General features: G+C 36.1%; 1 protein-coding gene across 6 annotated transcripts in view; it reads left to right on the top strand.

Annotated features, from left to right (window-relative positions):
• UBR3 (ubiquitin protein ligase E3 component n-recognin 3) overlaps positions 1-24,962 on the top strand; it is a 110,743-nt gene that overhangs the window by 53,260 nt on the left and 32,521 nt on the right. For 4 of the 6 annotated variants that reach the window (XM_065670423.1, XM_065670421.1, XM_065670419.1 and 1 more), the window contains 7 exons: positions 1,131-1,591; positions 5,465-5,553; positions 13,151-13,300; positions 13,767-13,900; positions 17,375-17,485; positions 19,653-19,865; positions 20,668-20,804. In XM_065670423.1, the coding sequence (XP_065526495.1) occupies positions 1,131-1,591; positions 5,465-5,553; positions 13,151-13,300; positions 13,767-13,900; positions 17,375-17,485; positions 19,653-19,865; positions 20,668-20,804 (1,295 nt within the window). The remainder of the gene's footprint in view (positions 1-1,130; positions 1,592-5,464; positions 5,554-13,150; positions 13,301-13,766; positions 13,901-17,374; positions 17,486-19,652; positions 19,866-20,667; positions 20,805-24,962) is intronic. The other 2 variants (XM_065670420.1, XM_065670422.1) reach the window with 1 other exon arrangement.

Below are 24,962 nucleotides of genomic sequence, written 5' to 3'. Positions count from 1 at the left end.
TTGTCTTGCCAAGATATTACTAACATTTAATAATGTAGAGTAGTCTTAGCCTTCTTGAATTTAGAGAACTTTTAACCTTACATTGAAAGTGCATTTTGAATTATTAATGGCAAGTTTATGTGGTTTTGGATTTTTGTTTTTTTTGAAACAAAATGAAGATGTAAACAGTGGGATCCTGAAAAATTTATATCCAGTTGATAATACAACCTCTGTGTCAGGACAACTTTTGTATACAGCACTTCCGATTACTGTATGCCAGATGTAGTGAAACATAATGGATATTTCTTTTGCATGTTAATGTTAGAAAAATAGATCAAAAATTAGGTAGCTGAGATGAAATAGATTAGAACATAAGGTAGGTGAGATGATTGTCAGAATCCCATTTTTATATTTGATCTCTGAAGAATTTGTTATCTCTTAGCTGGTCAGAGTCCTGAGAAGGAAAGGGTAAGATGTAAAGCATTCTGAATTTCATGCTCAAAATACTGAGAAAACATCTCTGCTAGGGATTCAGTATATGTGAGTTGCTCCCATGTGCTCTTAATTTGGGAGTGAAAGCAGGTTAATATAGTTAGAATAGGGCTCTGTCATTAATGTAACTGCACTCATGCTCATGTGTCTCGAACAGCAAGCTTCTGGATCTCAGCTAATAAACCTACACAAAACGGATAGTGCCTGTTGTGGGGATGTGTGGGCTCACCTGTGTTCACCTCTGTGGATTATGAGTTGCATTGTGCAGCAGAGCTCAGGAGACTTAAATAAAGACACTGAAATTACATGAAAATTCTAGAAATTATGAATATTCTAGAAAAAGTAAGGAAATATTTCTTTGGAAAACAGAATTCTGAGTTAGACTAGAGCAAAGCCAGTTGTTGACTGGTTTGGTATGAATGACATTTTCATCTTGTACTCGGCTTTTTATGCAGCTATTACAGATTTGTATAAAAACCATGGTATGTGGGCTTAGTATCTTGCTGTACCAAATCCCAGTGTGTTTTGGAAGGGGAAAGAAAACTTCAAATGTTTTGTCCTTTTCCTCCTAGCTTAAAATATTTTTTATAGTTTTATAAATGTGTATTGTCTATACTTGTATTTTTGAAAATTAAACATTAATTTTTTCTTTCCCCAAGAACTCGGGGACAGCTCAAGTGTTCAGTTTGGTGGCAGAACGCAGGAAGAAATTTCAAGAGATCATCAATCGCAACACCAGTGAGGCAAATCAGGTGGTTCGGCCCAAAACATCAATGAAATGGTCTGCACCTGGAGCAACTCCACAGCTAACCACAGCCATTCTAGAGGTCAAGGAAAGCATTCTGTCCTTGCTGATCAAATTGCATCATAAACTCTCAGGAAAACAAAACTCTTACTATCCTCCATGGCTAGATGATGTGGATGTTTTAATCCACCCAGAAATTCCAAGATACTCTCATGGTGATGGAATGACAGCAGTAGAAAGAATTTTATTGAAAGCTGCCGTCCAGAGCAGATTGAATAAACGTATAATTGAAGAGATATGCAGAAAGGTGACACCTCCTGTACCACCAAAAAAGATCAGCTCTGCAGAGAAGAAAACTTTGGATAAAGAAGAGAGGTAACATTAATAACAAAGTAAAGGGGCAGTAGAAGGGCAGTGTGTGTTACGCGTCTATTGACAAATCTCTCTCTAGGCCTTTGCATGAATTGCTTGTGCAAACAGTGTCTTAATTCTACTTTTCTTTAGCCATTTTGAATATACATGTTTTACATGGGTATTGAGGAAGAACATGCACCTTGCTAATTAGATCTTTGCATTAGAAAATTTTCATAGTGATTTTATGTTATATACATGCTCACCCTTCATGTTGCCATGCATACCACTCATATACAAAGGTGAAGAATCAAGATTGTGTTAACTTTTGCGGCTTCACCTCAAGATGAGTTAGGCATTTTTAGACATTTATTTCATGTTGTTTGTTCATTCACATGGACACATCACACCATTATTATTTTTGTTTGTTTAATGTATGTGGCTTTGGCAATTCTGCCTTTTGTGCTTGTTCTCTATGTTCAGTTTTGAAATTCTGGTTTCCATTTTTAATAGTCTTTAAACTTTTTTAGGTTATACTGCTATTTTCTCGTGATGTGGCCTGAAGACCTGCATGCCTGGTGCCTGTCTTGGGCTGAAATTTTTTTTGGGAAAAAACTCAGACAGTTTCAAGATTGAGGTTGGGGCATAATGGTGTCTTGTGAACACCCAAATTACTAGCTGTATTGAAACTGAATGCAGAGAGCCTGCTTCTCTTCTGCTTTTAACAAATGTGTTGGCAAATGAGTCCTATGGAAGATGATTCATCCAGGTCAAATGCCTAGAGGACAGCAACCAGAGTGGAGAAGTAGAGGTGTAAACTAGGACTGGTGGGAGCAGAGTTGAAGACGGGGACTGTGAGGAGAAACCTTCTGGTTGATGTAACAGTGAGCAAAGGAAAGTTGCCAGGTCAAATGAATATTTGATGTGGGAAGACTCAAGCTGGCAAGTTGGGGATTATAGGGAAGAACTGGGGTGTCAGGACAGAAATACTCAGAGGAATAGCAAATGAAAGAACCAATTTTTAGTGAAAATCTTTATGGGGGAGGAGTTTTGAGAGGAGAAGGAGGAACAGGAATGCAAATGCCTGGAAGGTGCAAGTAAGAGATTGGCATTCAGGGGGGATGTAATAGAGCTAGCCGGAAAGAAGAGTTGGCTGGAGGCTGGGGGAGGAGAGTGGGTACAGACTGGTAACTGGAACAATGCGTTTGAAGCAAGAGGACTTTGGTTAGTGTTAGAACACTGGAGTGTAGAGTGTCAAGTCTGAGTGTTTACCACACGAACTGAAGTAGAGACAGGGCACAAGCTGGAATGGACAAGAATAGTATACTTTGTCCATGCAGTATTTTGACGTATTAATGGTTTATGTAACCAGGCTATAATTATGGTTCTATAAATTTGGTTCTATAAGCATGCAGCCATCTGGCTCAGTTGATTTCTAGATTAGCTACCTTTGTTCATCCTGCCATTCTTGTTTGAAAATATTTTTTTCGTTAAATTTTCTCTGTGTCCACGACTTACACTGTACTTGAAAATTAAACATAAAAAGGAGATTTAATATTTTTTTATAAGTTACATACTGTACAAAGTAAAATTATTCCTTTTTCTTGCAAATGTGCAGTTAATGATTTTTAACATCCCTTCTAATAGTTCAGTAAATGAGAGAAATAGTCAAGGTTTAATGTGTAACATTCTTTCAGAAAATGCCAGACTGAATGGCTGCTTTAAATAAAACACAGCTACATCTTGGACACCTGCTCATTATTGTGGTACTCAGTAGTGCTGGATTTATGTGTGGGCGAAGGACGTGAATCAATGAATCATGTAACTTTTCATATAGGAAGGGTAAGGTTATTCCTTTCCCTTTAAAAAGGATGTGATATTTTTGAAGATCAGTTGTGGGCACTTTTATGTTTTAAGTTAAGTTCTGGGGCTAGCTTAATGATGAAAATAAATGTTTCCAGGTCTTTGTTGTTCTGAGTGATTGTTTTCTTTTCCCCAAATTCATAATGGCATTGAGGACCTATTAATGGACAGTGTGATAATTGAAATGACTAATCTCATAAATGGACAGTGCTCATATAACCACATGGCAATTTTTACATTCTTTTTTATTCTTGTTTTGTTATTCTTTTCTCTCCAAGTCTAGTTTTGTGTTAGTGAAGACCAAGTAGACTGTGAGTGTTCAGTGATCACCCTTTTTTGGTTATTTCAACATATAACGACATATTTGGCATCACTGAGGCAATGGGTTGTTGCCATAGAAACCGTAATGCAGCTTGAGCTGTTCGCAGTATTTTTTTCAATTGCAGTGTCATACTCCCATGGGCCATCATGGAAAATTACAGTACTGAGCTGTACTGAATCTGTCAGAGTTTGTTTATGTCTTCTTATTAAAGGCCTCTATTTACAGTCACCCTGCTTTCAGTCAAGGCGTGTATTGAGAAATTCCCAGGGAGGACTAAATAAAAAGCGGTTTAATGAATGCCCTGGTATGATGCTCAGAATAATGAATCTTAGGATTGTTGTAAATAGAAGTTATTTTGAGAAATGCTGGTGGTAAAACATGACAGATAAATGGGCAGAGGTATTTGGGGTTTTAAGGTGCTTTTAAGAAAACAAGTTAGAAGCTTAGACTTATAAACAGGCCACTTAAGGATAACATGTTACAGTATATTAGCTGCTTTGGTCCCATGCATGTCTGTTCCTGTGCCAGGACAGTAATAAGCAGACAGTGCTGGAGACTAAAGAGGACTCACCCATCAGCATATCAGATGCCAAGTGATGTTTTTAAATCCCTTGTTAGTTAGCTGAATCATCCCTGTGCGGGAGGAGTGCGTTGTAAATGCTGATGCACAGAGTTTGTAGCTATGATAGAGCGTCCCTAGATGCACTAGGAAGGTGCTGCGTAAAAGCCCCAGCGACGGTGTATATACGTCTTTGCATGTGCTATGTGGTGAGCATCTGTGGTACGAGTTTTGTTTGGTTTTCCCACTTGCACTGCCCCATTTCTACTCTTCGTAAACTCTTGTCAAAGTAAAGACCCTTTCTTGGTACCTCAGGAAGAGAAAAATGAATTTCTATTTTCTTTATCTTTTTACATCCATCAGTATTATTCTACCTGCTGCAGTACGTGGAGTTATAGAATAGCTGGTCTTAATAGTGTTGTGCAGATCACTAATACAGTTTAAATGGAAGGATAGTCAAGAATTAGTCTAATGTCTTCTATTTGTAAATCTAGAGCCGTATTAAATGATGAGGGAAAAGTTAGTTAGTGTGGCTCCAGGGAGATAAAGGCCTTCAATCTGGAAGCAGTCTCAAACTTCTTTAGGTGTGAAAGCTGTTGGTGACCAGTATCCTGGGTAGAAGTGGGGGAACCAGTATAAGGAGCCTTAGCTGGAAAATAAATAAATCATAATTGTTTCCCCTGACGTCAAGCTTCATAAAGTGAGTGAGGTAGGCTGCTGCTATCATTGTTACTACTACTGTTGTGATTACTATTATCTTGTTAATATTGGTTGCTCACAGGAGCACTTGACAATTGACATTTCACTCTGTTATTCTCTTGCGTAATAGAAAAATAACTTTGAAGAATAAAGTGTTAGGTTCTTTTTCTTACGATACTATGTCATAATCCACTAAAAGATATTTCGTTTCATGGAGGGTATTTTGGAGCAGGATTTTATTTCCTTCAGACTCAAAATAACTGTTAGGCTTGAAAATCAATTTTTATTTGGAAAGAAACTTGAATTTTGTATTACATTGTTAAAGGTGGTGACTGTAATAAGCCTAAAACTACTGACTAAAACCAAATTTGTTGTCCTCTGTTATATGTACTCTTTTGACTCATTTTTTTTCCTCACCTCCTTTTCTCTCTTTCCCCCTGCTTCTTTCACTCAGACGGCAGAAGGCCAGGGAAAGGCAACAGAAATTGTTGGCTGAATTTGCTTCAAGGCAGAAAAGCTTCATGGAAACCGCCATGGATGTTGGTAAGTTTTTCTGTGTGTGTGTGTGTGGCTGATTGCTTATTCCCTCCGCCCATGTTAGTATTAAGGATTTTACTCAGTTTAAAAAAAGACAAACTGTATCCACTTACTCACTAAATATTTAAGAGGCTTAAAGTTGTGTTTTCTAGGACAGATAATACTGAATACAGAATTGCTAAAGAATAAATTAAATTATCTTGAAAATATTTACATAATTTTGTTACTACTGTTTCTTAATACACGGTGGATGAAATGTGTGATTGTTAATACTGTGAAAGTTAGTTTGTCTTTTAACGACTTCATTTTTTTCCATCTTTTATAATAAAATTTAAGATTAAAGTTTTAAAATTTAAGGTAAAAGTTTTCCATTTTAAATCTCTGTATAGAATTAAGGAAAGCATAATTTTTAGATAATTTCAGTTGCTTTAAATGATGACATTCTGTTCTATTTCAAGCACAGGCTTTACAGTAGAACCAGCTCTTGTTTTTCTTGAGGGTAAACTGTTTCACATTCTGCTGTGTAGAAGCATGTAATCTTGATTGATTTTCTTGTGTTTAACTGAGGAATGGAAAATATTTTAATCTTTTGGATTATTATTTCATTGGAAGTCAGCACTTTTCAAAGATTAAAAAAAAAAAGGCAGAAATTGGGGTGCTTTCCCCACCCCCTTTCCTTCCCTTCCCCTTTTTAAATCAAATATCATCTGCTGTGTAGTTCAATTTGAGTTTAAGCACTGGCAACTGCTTTTGCTGAAGAAGTCTGATTTTTTTAAATTGTTAAATTCTCTCCAGTTCATAAGTTGCTGAGAAAATTTATTCCTTTATGCTTACAAAAGTCTTGTATAAAGCAATCACTAAAATTTCTGCAGCAAATTAATGACTATATGTATAGTGCTATGCTTGGAGGGTGTGCAGTACAAAACAAAATCCACAAATAAAAATGAATTTAAGTCATGCTTATTAAATGGATAGCTGTTTCTTATTAATCTATTAGTTGAAGTAAGGAAGAAGAGAATTAAAACCATGCTGTTCTACTTAATAAAAATCAAGTCTTTTTATGGTTGTGGCTAATTGAGCGCAATTGGGAATCTTTGATTCTGCAGTCAGCTGTATTATGAATTCTTGATATTGCAACTTTAAAGTTGATGTTTTTTGTATATGAAATCATTTGTAGCTGTATGTATTTACCTGTCATATCTATATATATTTACCTGTCATAGCTGTATTTTCATATATACATATGCTTGCATAAATACCCCATTCTTGAGTTTTATAAGCTGCGGTTAAGGTAACTGCTTTGATTTGTGGATGAACCACATTAGTTAAATTAGATAAATCGATAAATTACACAGTATTTATTTATGTCGAGGACTGGCAGCTTTTACTTAACTGCGTATGTCAGATACCTAAAAGAATCCCTAATTTCTTTAACAGGCAGACCTGGGCCCTTTGTGCTTAAGATTGTGCATTGGAAGGTTCTTGGGCATGCAACACTGAAATTGTTTGTTTCTTAGTATTTAAATAATGAATAACTTCAGATACCTGAATATAAAACGTAGTGTGGGTTGTCATTTGTACCAGGTCATGCACAGCAGTAGATAGAATCAACTCAATGGAGTATGTTTTCATAAAATTGTTCTGCATGAAGACTTCTCTTGGCAACAGCTTAATAGAATTCCAGGCATTGTGTTAGCTGAAAAATTGCTTTTCTTCTCAACCAGCTTTTTAAAGTGTGTTCTAAGTTGCCATCCTGTTTTCTGAGTTTGTGATGAAAAGTTTGCTGAATTTGTACTATAGCCCAGTATTAACAAGCTTTTATGTTCTGACTGGCAGAAAGGAAGTGTCTGTTCCATTATAGTGTGGGATTTATTTGAAAACCTAGATTAATTGTTTCGGCTGTGAATGCAGTATTGATATGCTAAAGCAAAATATTGAAAAAGCTGCAGAAACTATTGTTGCTATAATGCTAATACACAAGACATGGCAAGAATTCTGAAGCTAGTCTTTTCTGGAATGATTAAATTGAAAACTAATATATTTAATAGGCTTACCCTGAATTTTATTATAACTGTGTGTATTTTGTTTGAAAACAAAAAAAAAAAACAAACCCTTTCATACTAAAATCAGTCAGTTATAATGCATTCCCCTCTCACACATTCAAACTGTTACCTTTTTTTTATTACCTCTGTTACTTTTATTATAGGTTGAAATTCAGCAATAGGTTTATTCCTGAATTTCAGTGGTTTGTTGTAACAGCAATAGCACTATCAGAATGCAGGGATAGTGAGGCCTCAGCTCTGTGGCTTTCTCACTGATTCAGTTGGTGGCATTTGAGCAAGTTATTACCATCATCATCATCGTCTTTTAAAACTTCTTCATGAAATGTGGATGTGATTCACTAGTAGAATGTGAGAACTGGTGTAACTGCTTGTGGGTATGGCACTAAAGAAAATTCATAATAACTTTCTCTTGACTGAAAATACTCTGAAAACAAATGCGTCTAGAAGATGACAGGAATAATACATAGCCAAAGCTTAAAGATAATGTTATTAAAACCCCATAAAATTTATAGTTTCCAGAGTCTTTATTAAAATACACAGAGCCACTTAATCCTCTGAGGCATTCCTCTGCTTTGATTGTTGGGATACTGCAGTGAAACATGGCTTAAAAGGAAGTTGTTACCCAGTTACATGTTCGTTTTTCAGTATTGAATGTCTCATCTTACCAGCAAAAATTATGTATTTGAACTGGAATTCAGAAATTCATCTGAGATGCTAAAAGGTAAAGGATGGCATTTTCTTGCATATAAATACTGTAGAAAAAAAATCCCGATTATGTAGCCCTTTACATTTGGGCCCACTGTTAATTTCTATTTATATTCTGTGACATCTGCAGAACTGCATTTCCATTCAAGCTTGCCTGGAAGTAATTAAGTGAAATTTAGAAACAGCTATGTTAATGAACTAGGATGGAACAGAACCCACTGTGCTGTCTTTAGCTGTTTGACTGCAGGACAAACGTAAAAAGTAGAAAAATAAACCAAGAAACATCTTTCTAATAGCAGAGATAGAGCTCTTGAAATACCTAAGGAGAATGTCTAGTGAGCCAATAATGTGTTCTCATGTAGTTATATACAGTGTCAATGCTGTAGTTCTTCTAGTCTCCTACTAACAGCTACTTCTACATCTTTGTTTTGAGGTCACTTACCTCAGTGTGAGACTGTGGTTTGTCTGTTGTGATGTGGAACTCCATGCTAGAGATTTTTGAAACTTCAGCTGCCTTTCAGGCAGGGCTTGATAAGAACAAAAATTAATCCCTCTGCTCCAGGTTAATAGTAGCCTTTAACAAATTACAGTGATATTTATAGAGATCCAAGTTTTATAAACACGAAACATTATGATCTATTCCAGGCAAGCTGCTGAACTACTTAATCAAATGTACCTTAGTGAAAATTTGTGAATCGGTTAATTTGTGAATTAAGATATCTTGCATTCCTTCTACAGTTTTGCTGTCTCTGAAGTGCCCAGTGTGATGGTTATGTTGGGGTTGTTTTTTTTTTTTGCTGTTGTTTTTTTAGATGCTCATGATAAGTACGTGGTAGGATCTTTGTGTTTCTTTCCTATGATCTGAGTCTTGGCAGGATGTTATTTTGTCCTTCAAGAGAAAATTCCTTAGCTAGACTTAAAAAGAAGTGCAGAGTTTTAATGCAAGGTGACATACATTTCCTAACACTCAATCTTCTGAACCCAGATAGAAAAATAAATTAGGTACTGATCTCTAGAGAGTATGTGTGCTGGGTCAGGGTGAAGAATATTAGCATACTAATGGTTGCTTTGATGCCAAGGGGCCACTTTGACACAAAAGGTCTATAGCAGGAAAAATGTTGACTACCACCAACAGAGACTGAACTATATTTACTGTGTTTACAAGGCCCTTTTGGTTCTGGGGTTTTGCTGGCTAGGGTTAAAAATAGGAATGAATCTTTTAATTCTGGATAACAGAACTGAAATAAAATTTGGGCAGTAGAGCATTCTGCAATAAAACAGTGTGCCAGATTGTACCAGGCTGATCAGTATTTGCCAGGAGGTAGGAAGTGCTAGGATTTTGTTACGTTGGAACTCTAACTCCACAACTAAACAAAGAGCTAAATAAGTAACTGTAAGCATCCTTGGTTGTATTACAAAGAATGTTTGATGTTAAATATGCTTGCTCTGTTGTATGAGTGCTGCCTGGCTGGTAAAGCCATGCTCTAGCTTAGCAGCTAAAGCCACCTTGGTCTTCCTTGCTCTTCTTTGCACTACTTACTTTCAGAATCTCCGCTAGAGTGATGAGTTGTCTTGTTTTGGGTGACATTGGTTTTCATGCAAAATAAGACTGCGGACGCCTACAAAAACTGAAACATGGAGGAGTAATATGCCTCAGGATCATTATCTTAGCAAATAGGTGGCAAAGCATTCCTTTGGCACTCAGTAAGGCAATGTTGTTCTGGGACATAACACAAGTGCTGTTTTTCATGGAGATACCTCTCTAGTGCCAGAAAAAAAAATTTGGGAGTTTGTGCACTACAGGAAGCAAGATACAGAGATTCAGGTTATCCTTCACCTTTTATTTGCAACTGATACAGCTTTGTTCCTGTGACAGTTCTAGATGGTGATTTGGGTGGATTTTTTAGGTAGAATAGAAGGAATTTTGCTATATTAAAGTCAGTGTTTAATGCTTTTCATCAATGTAAAAGCCATTTAATGAAATAATTTTTATTGAGCTATCTTTTTATAATTGTATCCTGTCAGCTACGAAATGTTAGCTCATGCTTTAAAAATCGATAAGAACCTGTACTTTATAAATCAAATTAATAAAATAGCATTGCAACTCCAGTAATTTTAAATAAATGCTTCATAAGTTGCTGTGGAAAACACAAAGCAATTCTGTACTTTTCTTTATATGAAATGGAGGAAGAGGAAGAAAAAAGTGTTGTGGAGCTCTGTTTCTGGCATGTAAAGCTTCCATGTGAGTACTATTGCAGCAAAATGCAATTCAGTTCTATTTTTTCCCATGTGAAATAGGAAATACGTAACTGAAAGTGGAATGGAGGCATGCCAACTACTTTATAGTCACAAGTATCAATGTATTAATGAAATATTTTAGAAGGAGGTTGCAGAAAAGCGTATCTCATTTTCAAAGGTATTTTGAGTTGAAACATGTTCATCCTGGTCCTTGCCAGTGTAGGTAGATTATCCTGGTCCTTGCCAGTGTAGGTAGATCATGTAGCTGGTGTGGCAGGGTCTGGTGCTTCCACAGAAGCTCCACAGAGGCAAAACTCAGGAGGGCACGAAAGACGAGAATGAGATGGTTGCTGTAAGCGTAGCTTGCTTTCTTTTTTCTGGTTTGCCACTAATACGTTTTTTACACCAGGAAGTATGCTGCCAAAATGTACCCTTTCAAACAAACCATTGCCGGAGTTTGATCTGAAGAAGAAGCTGACAACTGGTTTAAGCCAGTAATCAAGATTTATCATAGTCCATTCAAAAAAGAACTGGGGAGGAGGAGGTTTTGCTTGTTTCATTGGAATTATTTTAGTCTGCTTAATTATTTGAGATTTTAAATTCTTGCAGAATTGTCTTGCCCTTGGATTTTGTGTAAGTTGACTTTTTCTTTCACTGCCTCTGGGGGAGATTATTTTATTAGGAAGTCTTCCTTGATGTTGGAAGTTTAGTTCTTGAAATTTGATTGTTTGCCAAGTAGCCTATCACTTGGTCTAAGTACTTACAAAGGAAACATGCATTAGATCATTAAGTTCTAAAATTAAATTAGCCTGATTTTTATGTGCCGGTTGCACATAGGCAGTAGAAATATAGATTATGTATACTGAATCAGTTGGAAACACCTTTGAAACGCTGATGTGTGGGGTTTTTTCCTTCAGGTTTAAAATACACAATTTGCTATGAATGAATGGTATTTTGTAAACTAAATTTTGACTGGTTTTCAGGACTTCCATTGAGTTGTTCAGAATCAGATTGATGCACTACAGTGTCTTTCTATGCTTAAAAAGTATTGAATGGATGTGTATTTTATGTTGTACCGACAAATTTTAGAGAAGTGAGAAGGCTGAAACTCTCCCGTTATTCTCTTGTCATGTGTTTCTCATACACAAGTATGTGTGAGTGTGCGTTACACTAGTATGAGGTGATGTTAAATATAAAAGATAGCTTTAGTGCTTACTTCCTTCTGTGCTACAGTTGCTCTGAGATTTCCTGGATATCTGAACTTAAAAAATAAATGATGTGCACTTGCTGCATTCTGCTTTTTTTGTCATTGTACATCTGACTGCCACTAGATGGTGATAGATGTGTGTACAATATTAATAACTGCATGTCAGTGAAGATCAGAGTTCATGTGACCCTCAGTAACTGACTGGCAAATCAATAGTTACTAAAATCCTGTAATTTTGATACTGCCCTGTGAGTGAGAGCATAGCATGGAGTTTTTCATAGCAAGGAAAGATGCTGCCTGACATCAAGCATGCTTCTCCTTGAGCAGCATGAACTGCTGAACTTGTCATGGACTTAAAGAAGAGAGCAGTTCCCCTAAGAAGAGTTCTGAGTGAGGACTTCTGCTGCATTCAAGGCTTTTGGATTCTCTGTCCATCACCTTGGCCTACTTAATCAAGGAGATATAAAGGGCATAGTTGAAGATAGGAAGGAAGTGTTTTCGTTTTGGAAAAATTATCTTCTAGGAAAGAAACAAAGCACCCTTACATTCTGGGTTGAGAGGCTGGCTGTATGTGTTTCTGAGCAGTCAGGAGAGAGGATCATTTAGTCCTGTGGTGCTTTTCTTTCAAGCCAATAAGGAGTTCTTACCTGTGTAAGATAACAAAATTGCTTCTGCTTCGGTGAGTCCCCTGCCCAGAAACCAGCATGACCAAGTGCAACCAACACTTGTGCATCAAGTGCAGTTGCGTCAGTAATTTGAAGCTGGTCCTTAGCCTCAGAAGTTTGTCTTTGCACCTAGGAAATGATAATGTGGGGCATTAGAAAACCAGCTCTCTGAGACATCTTGCATAACAGCAGATTGGTTTCTTAATGACCCCTGATTTTTAAAGATTTTCCAAGTCTCATATTTAAAAAAATCTGTCATGTTTATTTCACCTTTTCTAAGCATCTTAAAATTATATCATATGTCTCCAGATTAATTTTTTCCTTACAGTTGTTCTCAATCAGTTATGAGCAAATCTGGTTTTAAGAGATTCATATTCATTGCCTTTCATTTCTCTGTGTTCAGAGTTTTCAGTATAGTATCTAATGAATTAGAAGCTAGATCTCTGCTTTATGTAAGTTTTAAAGAAATCAATTTTAATACAAAACTTGAACTAAGCATTTCATTCCACTGGGAATAATTCTGAATATGGAAAAACTTGTACTTCATTGAAGGGGTATCTTTCTGTTTTAAGCAGCAAGGTTAGTTTCAATTTACTTTCAATATTTTAGTTGTAGATAAACTAGAGGAATTATTTTTAAGGGTTTTTTTTTTATCACTGCCTCAATGGAGATGCAATTGGATTTTTTTCCCTCTGTTTAATATGAATTTTCTTATCCTTTTTTAGAATCGCCAGAGGCTGATATTGCCATGGAGGTAGCTACATCAGAACAGCATGTTTCTGAGGCCATATATGATTGTGTTATTTGTGGACAAAGTGGTCCTTCTACTGAAGACAGACCTACAGGGCTCGTTGTACTATTACAGGCATCCTCAGGTATGAATATATGACTTGTTGGACAAGCAGTGTTTCTGCAGCTTTTAAAATGTGTGCATAAATACCATTGTGTCTCATGCAGCCTGGAAGGACAGTGTGTCCTCTTTTTTTTTGTGGATGGTCCTCTATAAGGCACATATATGAGGGTACTGAGAAAATTTTCAAATGTTTGGGGAAAAAAGCGAACAGTTGGACTCCCTCCTATCTCCTATTAGCTTTGCAAACCCAGAAGTATATAGTAGGATGGCAGGAAAATAGGTATTAAAAGAAAAAGAGAATTAAATAGACATTAATGTGTCTGTGTATGTGTATGTACTTCATGTACAAGTGCAAAAGCACAACAGTTTTTTGATATTAAACAGTAAAAAAATTATTAAAAAGGCACATTGTAGTTACAAACCAGAATTTCCTGGTTCTTTTCTTGGTTGTTTAATGTGTTGTTTTGTTGCTGCATTTCTTCATACAGTGTTGGGGCAATGCCGCAATAGCACTGAGCCGAAGAGACTACCAACTACTGAAGAGGAGCAAATATACCCTTGGGATACCTGTGCAGCACTGCATGATGTGAGGCTTACAACTTTACAGCGATACTTCAGAGATGTAAGTATTTCATATGAACATTACTGCCAATTATGAAAAATCTGTGTAAAAGGGTAACTGAAATTACAACTTAGAGTCCTCCTTCTTTCATTTCTACATTTAGTAAGTGCTGTGTCATGTTGCAGTAGTTATGAAGTATTTACATCTGATAAGGTCTCTATTTTTAAATAGCAGCTGGCTTTCCCAGAGTTATACTTTTGGCATATAGGCATCTAGTGCATCTACAGGCTATATAGTCATTAAGTACCCATGCAGATGTTCTCTAGAAGATATTTTGCAATTCAGTATGACCACAAATTGAGATGTGAGTTTACTGTCTCAGGTATTATTTTCGACACACCAGTTTTCTTGTGGCTGTTGAGAGAACCTGATCAAAGAATTGCTCTTCATCAGTTAAAAGTATTGTTGGCAGCACAGATTAAGTGGAAAAAGTTGTTTTAACATGTGACAGTTTTCTGAGCCGCTGCAGAGAAGGGGAAGGGGAGGATGAGTGGATGGGAAGAAGGGATCATCAGAAGAGTTCATCCTCTTCTGCTGAATCCTCAAGTCTGCACAACGTTACTGAAGTTCGATTTTATATTAGTTGGTATGTCACTGTCTAGTTTGCAGTTCTGTTAGCTGTTCCAAGCAGTTTTGCGTTGTTTCACAAAGCCTCATTACATCTTTTAATATTTAATTTTGAGAGCCAACTCTTGTTGCTGAGCAGGACATGTTCAGTTGTAGAAGTTCGTGGAAGTGCTGCCTGTGACTCTCCTTGCTAGTGTGTGAAACAACTATGTAAGAGAATACATAACTGTTCTGAGAAATTCTGGGGGAGAAGAGTAAGTAACTCATGACCCCAAATTAGCTTCTATAGACTAATTCCAAGTGACATACCAACTCTCACACATATCTAACTAAATAATGAGCCTTAAAAATCTTAAATATTGGCTTTAAGGAGTCAAAACTGTGACAGTTTTTTGTGTGACAGACTTGCCAGCTTTCTTGTAATTGTCATCCACAGATAATTGATAGTTGCTAACTGCATCCAAGCTTGCTTATATAGATTATGTAGATTAATTTAAAATTCCATAATTGTGTTGGTATCATTTTAAAAATTGGACAGCATTTTCAGAAGAGCGCCTTCTCCTGAGGTGTTTTCCTTTCTAGGAAGTAAAAGTTTTAAAGATATCAGCAGGAAATTCTTTCTGAACATCTGAACAAAAGACTTTATTAATTCAGAAAGAATCTGGGGAGAAGCTTTTCTTCTTTTGACATTGAGGATGTTTGTTTATAGTTTCAAACAATTAATGAATATGTTTTTCCTACTGAAATGATAAAAAACATGGAAACAGTACTGTAGCTTTACTTTCACATGTTTGCATACTACAGATGGATGGAGTTCCAAGCAAAATATTACTCAAAAACTTGATCTCACCAAAGTGTATATTTCTTTTTCTGTGCAGTAACGCTACCAGCAGATTAGTCTAAAATACACTATGTAATGCAAGGAGCAAATGCATCCTGCTTTCAAAAATTATAGTCCTAATGTAAACATTAGTTGAATTGACTGTACTTGCTTGCAAGTTCCAGGTCACTACTGTGCTAAAAAAAATGTCTCTGCATGAAAGAACTAATCCTTAAATTTCTTTTGGCTTAAAAATGGAAACATCTGTTAGAGTCTTCAGTGTCTTGTTCAGCTGAGCTAAGCAATAAAAAGTCCTTTTGTTTATCAGATGTGTCCTTCTCAGTAAATGTCCTTCCTCTAACAACAGATTTCAGGAGGCAAGGAAATAATTTTTCTTAGATGTAAGAATTTGAAGTTCTGAAGCATGATACAGCTTATTCTGCAGGAAGAAAAAATATTCAAAAGCTTTGTGCTGCATACAGAAGGGGCAAAACAGGCCAACTCTTTCCATAAAGATTCTTTTTGTGCTTTCTTAGCTGATATTTGATGCTCTCTGTCAGTCAGAGAGTAGAGTTCTCGCACATGAAAGGAAAATCAATGAAAGTGATTCTTTTTAGTATAGAGATGTATGACTAAGGATTAAGAGATAAAATTTTATATACTTGTACCAATAGGACTATTTTCAGAATCACACAGTGATTCAAGATAACTTGATACAGGTATGCTCTGTCCCCAGCCTGTGGCTTGCTTGGGCTCTCCTTTATTTTTGAATTCAAGAGAATAGAGAAAAAGTCTTCCTGCTAAGACTTTGGGGTTGTTTTTTTATCTTCTGTAACTGCTGTTAAGCAGCCTTGTTAAATACATGCAATAAAGGTTTCCCCAAATTAAACATTTGGCCTGCGGGGTTTATCCAGGTTATACCATATGACCTTACTAAATAGTGCAGTTTACTAAATCGTGCAATAGCCAACAGGAAAAAAAGAAAGCTTTTTCTTATTCTGTGGCCTGGGAGGGTCACAGCACATTACGAATACCAGGTTGAGGCAGGGTAAACAGGGTTATGTCTTGTGGCTTGAATTTGTAATTTTAATTTCCTGCTCATATGCAAGAAAAAAATGCAATGCTAGGACATCCTTAGAAAATACAACTGTCAGAATTGGTTATTCATAGTACCCTGGTTTTGCATCATACAGTAAGACCATTTCAGGGTGAGTCTACACTAAAAATTGTTTCCCAATTCTGGTAGCTCTAAATCTTTTTCTGTTCCTTAAATGTATAACCAGAATCTACATTTCAGTCTGTGTATGAACTTTTTTGAGACAGGGAGATCTAATAATTTGACTACAGCTACAAATTCTGCAGGGGAGTCTTCCAGAATTCCATATCGAAATTTGCATTGGTGCCTCAGCTTGGTTTTTTTAGTTCATTATTTTCTCAGAACAGCCACTGAGGTAACTTTATTTTTTACACTTGGGTTGTAAGTAGAGTCTTTGAATGTGGCCAATGGTTTCAAAACAATCCTAGTATAAAACTCAGTTCACTAAACAAATGTCTGTTCTCTTTTCCCTTTACCATGTGTTATACATAACATTGTTCAACAAGTTACTAAAAACTCTTTTAAGTGTTTGCACTGAATTTTAATAACAGATCAGGGTTTAATTTTATAGCTGTGATATTGTTATTTTGGTTACGTACAGAACTGAATTAGGTCTGTTGGAACAGTCCATTGCACTTGTACATGGGATAACTTGTACTGTTGGAACAGATGGTAGGTTTAGAGCCGTCTTCGTGTTGTATTACAAGAGCTTCTTTAACGAAGCCATTATCTTAAGTGACGAGAGCTGCAGAAGTTTAACTTAGGTGCTTGGCTCCTTGTTGGAAAGAATAGCATAATGGCAGCTATGTAAGTTAGCATAAGGAAGTACTTTAAATACTTTATAAATTATTTTTTCTTTATTTCCACATCTTTTGATTTGATAGCATGCAAATAAAAATCTATTTTTTCAAATCTTAAAGTAAGTTGTCCAAATACCTTTATAACTTCATATAAACTGCTCTTTTTTCTCACGATTTTTGCTTTGTTTTAGAGCTCCTGCCTGCAAGCGGTGTCAATAGGCTGGGAAGGAGGTGTTTATGTACAAACTTGTGGTCACACTTTACACATAGATTGTCACAAATCCTACATGGAATCTTTACGGGTAAGTGAAATTAAAAAATCATTTTTGTTCATTTGGCTCTGAACTGTTCTTGGTGGAATCAATTGGATTTATGCTGTTCAGAGAAAGAAAGACTGGGTTTATGTCAATGAGCAAGATGTTTTTATTATGTTTCAGGAGCTCTAGATGTTAAAACTTTTATTGCACCTTGACGATACTAACAGAAGTATTTTGTTTTCAGTTATTCTGACATGTCAGAAAAAGTACTTGACTAAAATAACCTTGTTGTAAAACAATACAAAAATACAGTAATACGATCTTTTATTTCTGGTATGGATATCAGGTAAAACGTTTCTTACCGTTTTTTCATTTCTGTTTCATAGATTCATGTTTTGATGTTTCAAGTGTTAGAATTTACAGAGAAAGGGAAGAAAAATTAGGGGAATTTTACAAGTATAAACTTGTGCTTTTAGTTCTTAATACGAAAACTGAGTTACAGAAAGTTAGATATTTTTTATCTCTAGGTGTGTATGGTATATGTTACATATATACATGCAGGTTAGAGAAGTGAGTTAAAAGAATTTAACTCTTGTGAACTGTGCTTTTTTTTCCCTCCTTGGGAAATGCTATTGGGAAATTACTGCTGTATACGGTTTTAAAATGCAGTCTGTTAGTCAAGCCTTAGAAACCGTTGGCTAGAAAAACATCCATTTCTTTTCACGTGGTCTCAGGATGCAGGGTAGTGTTCCATTGAGACTGCTGGCCTCTTTCAACCCCCTCAACCTCTTGCAGCCCAATCTTCTGAATGGCACCATAGAATGCTACCACAAGCTCTGCAGTTGTACAAGTCATCAGATTTTAGCAATCATTACGCTCTGTCTTATAGTGTAATAAAATGAAGACCAATTGATGACTTCTTATTGCATATGAAACAGCCTTTTTATTCAAGATTACTTTATGTGGTATTTCCTTAGTTTTATTTTCTCATAAATTTTGTTGATTTTTGTTTTCATTTTGTGAAAAACTATGAGCAGTGCTTTGTATTGTTAGTATCAGCACTGGTCATACTGTGGAACTTGCTCTAGAGAAATTGGAAGCTGTGCCACGTTTATTGGACCCCATGATGAACTGTACTTTTCCATATGACTGTACAGATGATTTTCAGGGATAATTGTGTCATCAAGAGAATTAAGTAAAATCTGGGCTTTCATGGTAGAATCTTCTTTTACTGAATTTTGGTAAAGTAATCTTTTGCACCATATACACGCTGAAGTCCCTTTTTCAGTGGATTCTCACTTAAAATTGAAGTAAACTGTAAATCCATTTCATTGTATTCTGGAAGATTTCTAATTTACTTCAGTGAACTTTTGAGCCTAGATATTACTACTACCTAGATGAATGCATAATAATTTAAACTATTTCCTAGTGTTCTTAGTACTGAAATAATTTATATAGACTTGAATTCATATGGATAAACCATTTATTTTTACATAATACAATCAGAGATCAGCGTCCAGAAAGGTATGTAAAAGTCTCAGCTTTCTGGGCTGATAGCTTGAAGTTTAAATTACAGTCACTATTAATTTACAGGAGTGGGAGATGGTTGATGCGATTCACAAAAGTAAAGCAAGGTTGCTTGCCAGTAATAGGAGTACTCAGGAGAGGTTCTTACTTCCCGATCACATACATCCATCTCCATTTTTTTTGATCCTTTATGATCATAGAATCATAGAATAGTTAGGGTTGAGCAAATTCAGAGTTTTGTGATGCTGCCCTCCGATGGCTACTTGATTAGATTTTCTTTCAGCCTATATTTCTGACAAATATCTTCAAACATTTCTCATTGCTGAAAATAAAATTGTCTTTAAAAGATCTTATCACAGGAATCTCAAACTTTATTTGAATTGCTAGGAAGAGACAACACACGTGGAATGTTTAAAATACCCCATTAAAGGATTTCTGAGTTAGTATGGGGATATTGTTGACAATGGAAAGTACTTAAAAATTAGGAAAATCAGTGGAGTTGGAGGGTTGTAAGACAGTTGTGTAGTTAAGACTTTTTTCACTAAAATGAGGAGCTATTCCAATTATATATTTTTATAGTTTTTGATTTTAGATCTAGTTTTTTAACTACACACCTGAAATGTCAAACTAAAAAAAAATACAATCTTTTGCAAATTTCAACTACATCTTCTTCATTTTCTTTCAGAATGACCAGGTCCTCCAGGGTTTTTCAGTGGACAAAGGAGAATTTACCTGTCCCCTCTGTAGGCAATTTGCTAATAGTGTTCTTCCTTGTTATCCTGGAAACAACGTGGAAAGAAGCCTTTGGCAAAGTCATAGTAACAAGTGTATGCAAGATCTTGTGCAAGAGGTGGAAGATCTTCAAGAACAGCTGGGAACTTTCCCAGTAAGCATCAGTGTAAGGCAGAAAGATCCTTGTTAATTTGCCTCTACCTTTCAGTTTTTACATTATGTTGCATTTGTGACCTCTTAGAAACTTGAGAACCTGGGAAACTTCGTTTTTTCCTGAGATGGAAGACACCATAATTTATTTTTTTTCCTTATATCAAGAGATTGTAAATATTTACAGCACTTGAACTGCACTACCTACTAAAAATAAACAATTAAAAAGCTAAGACAAAATGTGGTTAATATAATTTTTATGAAGTACAGTTCCACTTCTCTCCATGGTAGTTTACATAGAATTGAGTCGTAATATTTTATCATTTCTTTACAGTGTAAAAACCCCGATATCCTTGTAACTGGAAGTTATTTAAAGAATGTCTATCTAAGAACATGTTTTGCTATGGATTATTTTACAGAAAGAGCAGTTTGCAGACATTCATGTGTTAAAAGCTTCACGAGGTCTTTCTGAATGATAGAATTAATTCTGTTAGATTTTTTAGCCTTCTAGTCTTCATGGAAATACAAAGTATTACTTTTGTGTACTTGTGCAATGAAAATATGCTTGAAAATAACAAACAGTGAGATCCTTAAACCTAGGACATGGACAAAGCAGTGATGTTTTCATATTCAGAACATACCCGAATAACTTTCAGAATAATACAACACTTCTGCGAAATACAATATTGGCTTTTAATGCATATTTTTCATAGCCTGCAAACGTGTTTTTATAAATATCAAAGTGCTACGCTTTGCAATCAGCTACTGCATTTCTTTGGGTAAAATTAACTAATCTTCTTGTATGTCTTTGTTCATAGTCTGAAACCAATCTCAGTAAAGAAATGGAATCTGTAATGAAAGATATAAAAAGTACCACACAGAAGAAGTATACAGATTATAGTAAGACTCTTGGATCACCTGACAATGATTTTCTCTTTATGTATTCTGTAGCCAGGTAGGTATGGTTTTCTTCTTATTTTTCGCTTTTGTGTTTCACACTAATGGTGTTACCAGATAGTTTACTTAAACCAAAACAGCAAACATTCTCTCCAAAAAGTACTTTTTGAGTACTTAGTACATCAAGGTTAGATTTTTCTAATATTCGTATGCAGGCATATGCAAGATGGAGAGATGCCTCGTGGTTAATTTTTAGCATATGCAGCAGTGGCTTGAAACCTGGTGAACATTCTGTCATACGCTTATTTCGTTTTCTTCTTTATTCGAGGTTTTGTTTTCCATATAATCAGAATTTTCTGTTGAATTGCCTTTGCAGCCTTCCTTTCCCAAACTGTCAAATCTCCTTTACTCCTGTTTAGCAGAATTAGATTGTTTCTATATCACTGCCGTGTTGCTGTTATTTTAAATCACGGGGTGTTCTTAATCTCTCCGTCAGATAGTCGTTTTGTTCACTTAAATGGGGATCACAGGAGGAGCTTTTTCTACATCAGCAAGCAGGAATCTCTCTGTGTGTGAATCAGACTTCTGAAAAAAAGGTGTCAGAACTACCAGCATTTTCTCTGTGATGTTTGATTCCAGTCTTATGGCTGTCAGTGTCGCAGACACTGTCTCCCAGAAAATCAAAGTGGTCCCTCCTTGCATCTATGCCATAAATGTTAAGATGCTCTGAATGGTTACTCTGCTCAGATTTACAGTGTTTTTCCGTAAGAAGTTGAAATAGTTACTAAGCAAAGAATTTTTTGTGCTCTGAGGACTGCGGGGAAGGTGCTGACTGCAAGTCAAGAAAAGAAAGTGCAGGCATGCAAGTTATTCAGTAGTATTTTTTAACTGCAGTTTCATAAACTCTAGTTGCTGAGTGCCTTGAGTGTATAAGCAGTGGAAGTACTCAAGACATGGCTCAGCAGGACTCTGGATAATCAAATCTAAAGCTCAGCTTCTGCAAGAAGTTTGGACTGTATCTCCAGAATTCTCTTCCAACCTACATTATTGTATAGTTCTAGTAAAAGAAATATTGTCTATGTTTTTAAAGGTGTCTTTACTGTGCCTCAAGAGCAGCAATTAAATTTTATATATAACAGATTATTCTACATTATTTTAAGTGGTATATGCTATACAAGATTAAGTAATGTTGAGATTTTTAGCAACAATGTGTTTGGTCACTACAGGTTAATATCTTTTCAAAAATACAAAGGACTCAAAAGTAAAGTGTCCCGTATAAAAGTATGATTACTTGTAACCGCAATTTGATGTTCTATTTAAGGTAAAAAAATGGCATTATAATACATTTCTGGATGTAATGTTCTATGATTAAAAAAAGATAGCTAAATATATTTTAAATATCTCTATATTTTATTATATTTTTATTAACGCCCCAAGCCAAAGACTTTTGTTTTCATTCCAAGAGTTAAAAATACCTCAAAGCCAAACAGTGTTGCGTTGCTGCTTGCGCTGCTGGAGAGAGAAATCATGGTTGACCACTAACATTAGAATATGCCACCTGTACTCATTGTGACCCCTCCTTGTTAGGCTAGACTTGTGTCAGTGGTTTCCTATTTATTCATGGCTGAAGGATTTTGGGTGTTGGGTCCAGTCTTGCATATTGTTACCATAACTCATAAGGTCACTTAGCAGGGTGTAGATTAGCTGCAAAATGGTTAATCTGTTTTACCTTTCAATTTGGCAATTCAGATTTGCAGGCTTCTACTACTTGATAATCACATAGCTAGGTTGAAAACCTCTGAAACTTCTAAAAAGACATTTTAATGCAGCCTCGTAGTTTGTGTTTATGGAAATAAATATGTGAGCTCGCCATCTTCCAGAGCGAAATAGTTTTCTCTATATGATCTCAGAATGTTTTGTTTAACTACCCAAACAATGGAGTATCCACAGTTAAATTACAGGCTAATTTGCTTTATGGAAATAATTTCTGTCATTAAGCCTGTTTCTTCCTTATTACCATCCAGTTCTTTCTGAGGTAACTTCCTTATTACCATCCAGTTCTTTCTGAGGTAACAAGCTTGTGTTCCTTACCAACCTTTGAGCATTTCTAGTTTCATGTATCTGAAACATTTCATTGTTTTTGGTCAGAACTTCTACAGCTGTTACTCATTTCATCCTGTTATTTAACATACAAATTAAGTGATCAAGATAAGTAGTCCCCATTTAATAAGCATTTGAATGCAATTATATTTTTATTCACTCCACATATTTGCAAGTGAATTAAACATTCTTAATCTTTTTATAAGTCATGTTCCATTTTTGGTCAGAAAATGACATCACCTGCAGCCTTCTTAAAAGATGCTGGTTTACAGCTGGAGGCCAGCTTTGAAGTGTATTTCTGCATGCTGGAATGGGAATACTATTGGTTAAACAAGATGTAGCTGCTTCCCACAGCTTATCCTTTCTGCTTCAGGAAAACCAGGAACTTTTCTTCCTTCACTCTTGCTTACCCAGGCAGGTGTCACTGGTAGTAGAAAAGAGAAATTACAAGCAAATTCTCTACCACCCAGTGGGAGAGCTAACCCCTGTCTGCTTTCCTAGCAAAGGACACACTAGGGGTCTTGGCATCCTGATTTGTATGCACAGCTGGAAATGCAGCTCCTCAGCTACCTCCTCTTTCCCTACAGTCTTACCTTGTTAAATTTATGACCTTTTCACATGCATCCCTGTTGGTTTTGCTACTGATCTTAAAAGATTAGTATAGCGCATCATTTGCAAATCGCGTGTGCCTAGCTTTAATTTCAGTAGCTCCACGGTCATAGCCCTGATGACTGTCGTTTGTGGCAGTACCTTGGAGGCCTCTTTCTGTGTTGCACAGCAGTACATTTTGTTCTTTTGTTGTCTGTAGAACAAAGCTTTTGGTTTTGCTGTCGGCTGCATATAGACTAATATAAGAGCATTCAGTTCTTCCCTTCTCTGTCTGTGTTTCAGTATCTGTTTTGTTATTTTCTTTCCATATAGATATGTTGTCTCTGTAAAGTGAAATGGAAAAACTGGTAGTGCTTAACTTGATTCTTGTGTCCCAATAAAAAGAGGAGGTCCATCCAAATATGTTCTCTTTCTGGAGAGGGCATTGCATTTTTACGTCCCCCTACTCTGTCCTGTTACAAATTCTGAGAAATACCTTCTCCCTTCCCCCCCACCCCCATATGTTTCTGTAATGAAAGCTCACAAGAAGAGATGAAGTAGGGCTTTTTTTTAATCAGGAGTCTGTACAGTTGAGCCAAATCCATCTTCTTGGGTTTTTTCTGTGAGTGAGGAAGATAAAGCCAGTGTTCTACAAAATTCGTTTCTCCAATGAATGACACGAAGATTTCTAGATAGAGGAAACAGCCACTCATATAGATTTCCTTTCTCCTTCCTTCACGTTAAGGAGGCTGAGATGGAAAAGGATGCTTTCAGAGGCCACTCTGTGTTCTATCTTATATCAGATGCCCCAAGTTTTTCTTCATTGCTTTTCTTCAGTAGAGGGCAGATGGTGCTCAGATCCTCAAGGCAGAAGGAGCTTGAATTAGGGGGAAGATACACTGGTCTCCTTCAAAATTATTTAGGGCTGTGCATGATGTTGAACACTTTATAAAGGAGAAATGTTCAGTTCCACAGAAGATGCTTTCTCTACTGTGCACTTCCATGCCAAAGTTTAGGTATGTTTTGAAAGAGATGTGGTAGAGGAAAAAGCTAATGTTTATGTTTCCAGGAAAGCTGAATTGTAAGCTGCTGTCTTTGAGGGGCTGGGGGCAGTGAAAAAGCGGGAGGTGAGAGTTGGTATGGTATGTATGATGGAGCATGTATTTCCACAAATCCTAACATTCCATATAGCAAAACGCAGTATATAACAGCTCACATGTATCGAGAAGACTTTTTTTCTTTTTCAGAATTGTCCCTGAGGCTTGTTCTGTACATATTTATTGGTGAAAGGGAAATTTAAAATTCTAGATCTAGGAAGTTATTCTTAGACATTCTGGTAGTGGGTTTGATTTAAATCTTTATTATCTTGGTTTTAATGGAAGGCTGCCATTAATTTTGTTCTACAAATTAGTTATCGGAAGGTTTGTAGAAAAAACATTCTGGTTTCCTTTATATTCCCATGATGAACTAGCACGTAGTGATCTACAGTTGCTATTTTGTCCACTAATATGAAATCCCTCTCCCTGCT

The sequence above is a fragment of the Lathamus discolor genome, chromosome 3, assembly GCF_037157495.1.
Source record: "Lathamus discolor isolate bLatDis1 chromosome 3, bLatDis1.hap1, whole genome shotgun sequence".
Lineage (NCBI taxonomy): Eukaryota > Metazoa > Chordata > Aves > Psittaciformes > Psittacidae > Lathamus > Lathamus discolor.
The sequence above is the reverse complement of the archived record's forward strand: the minus strand, read 5'-3'. Positions and strand labels throughout refer to the sequence as shown.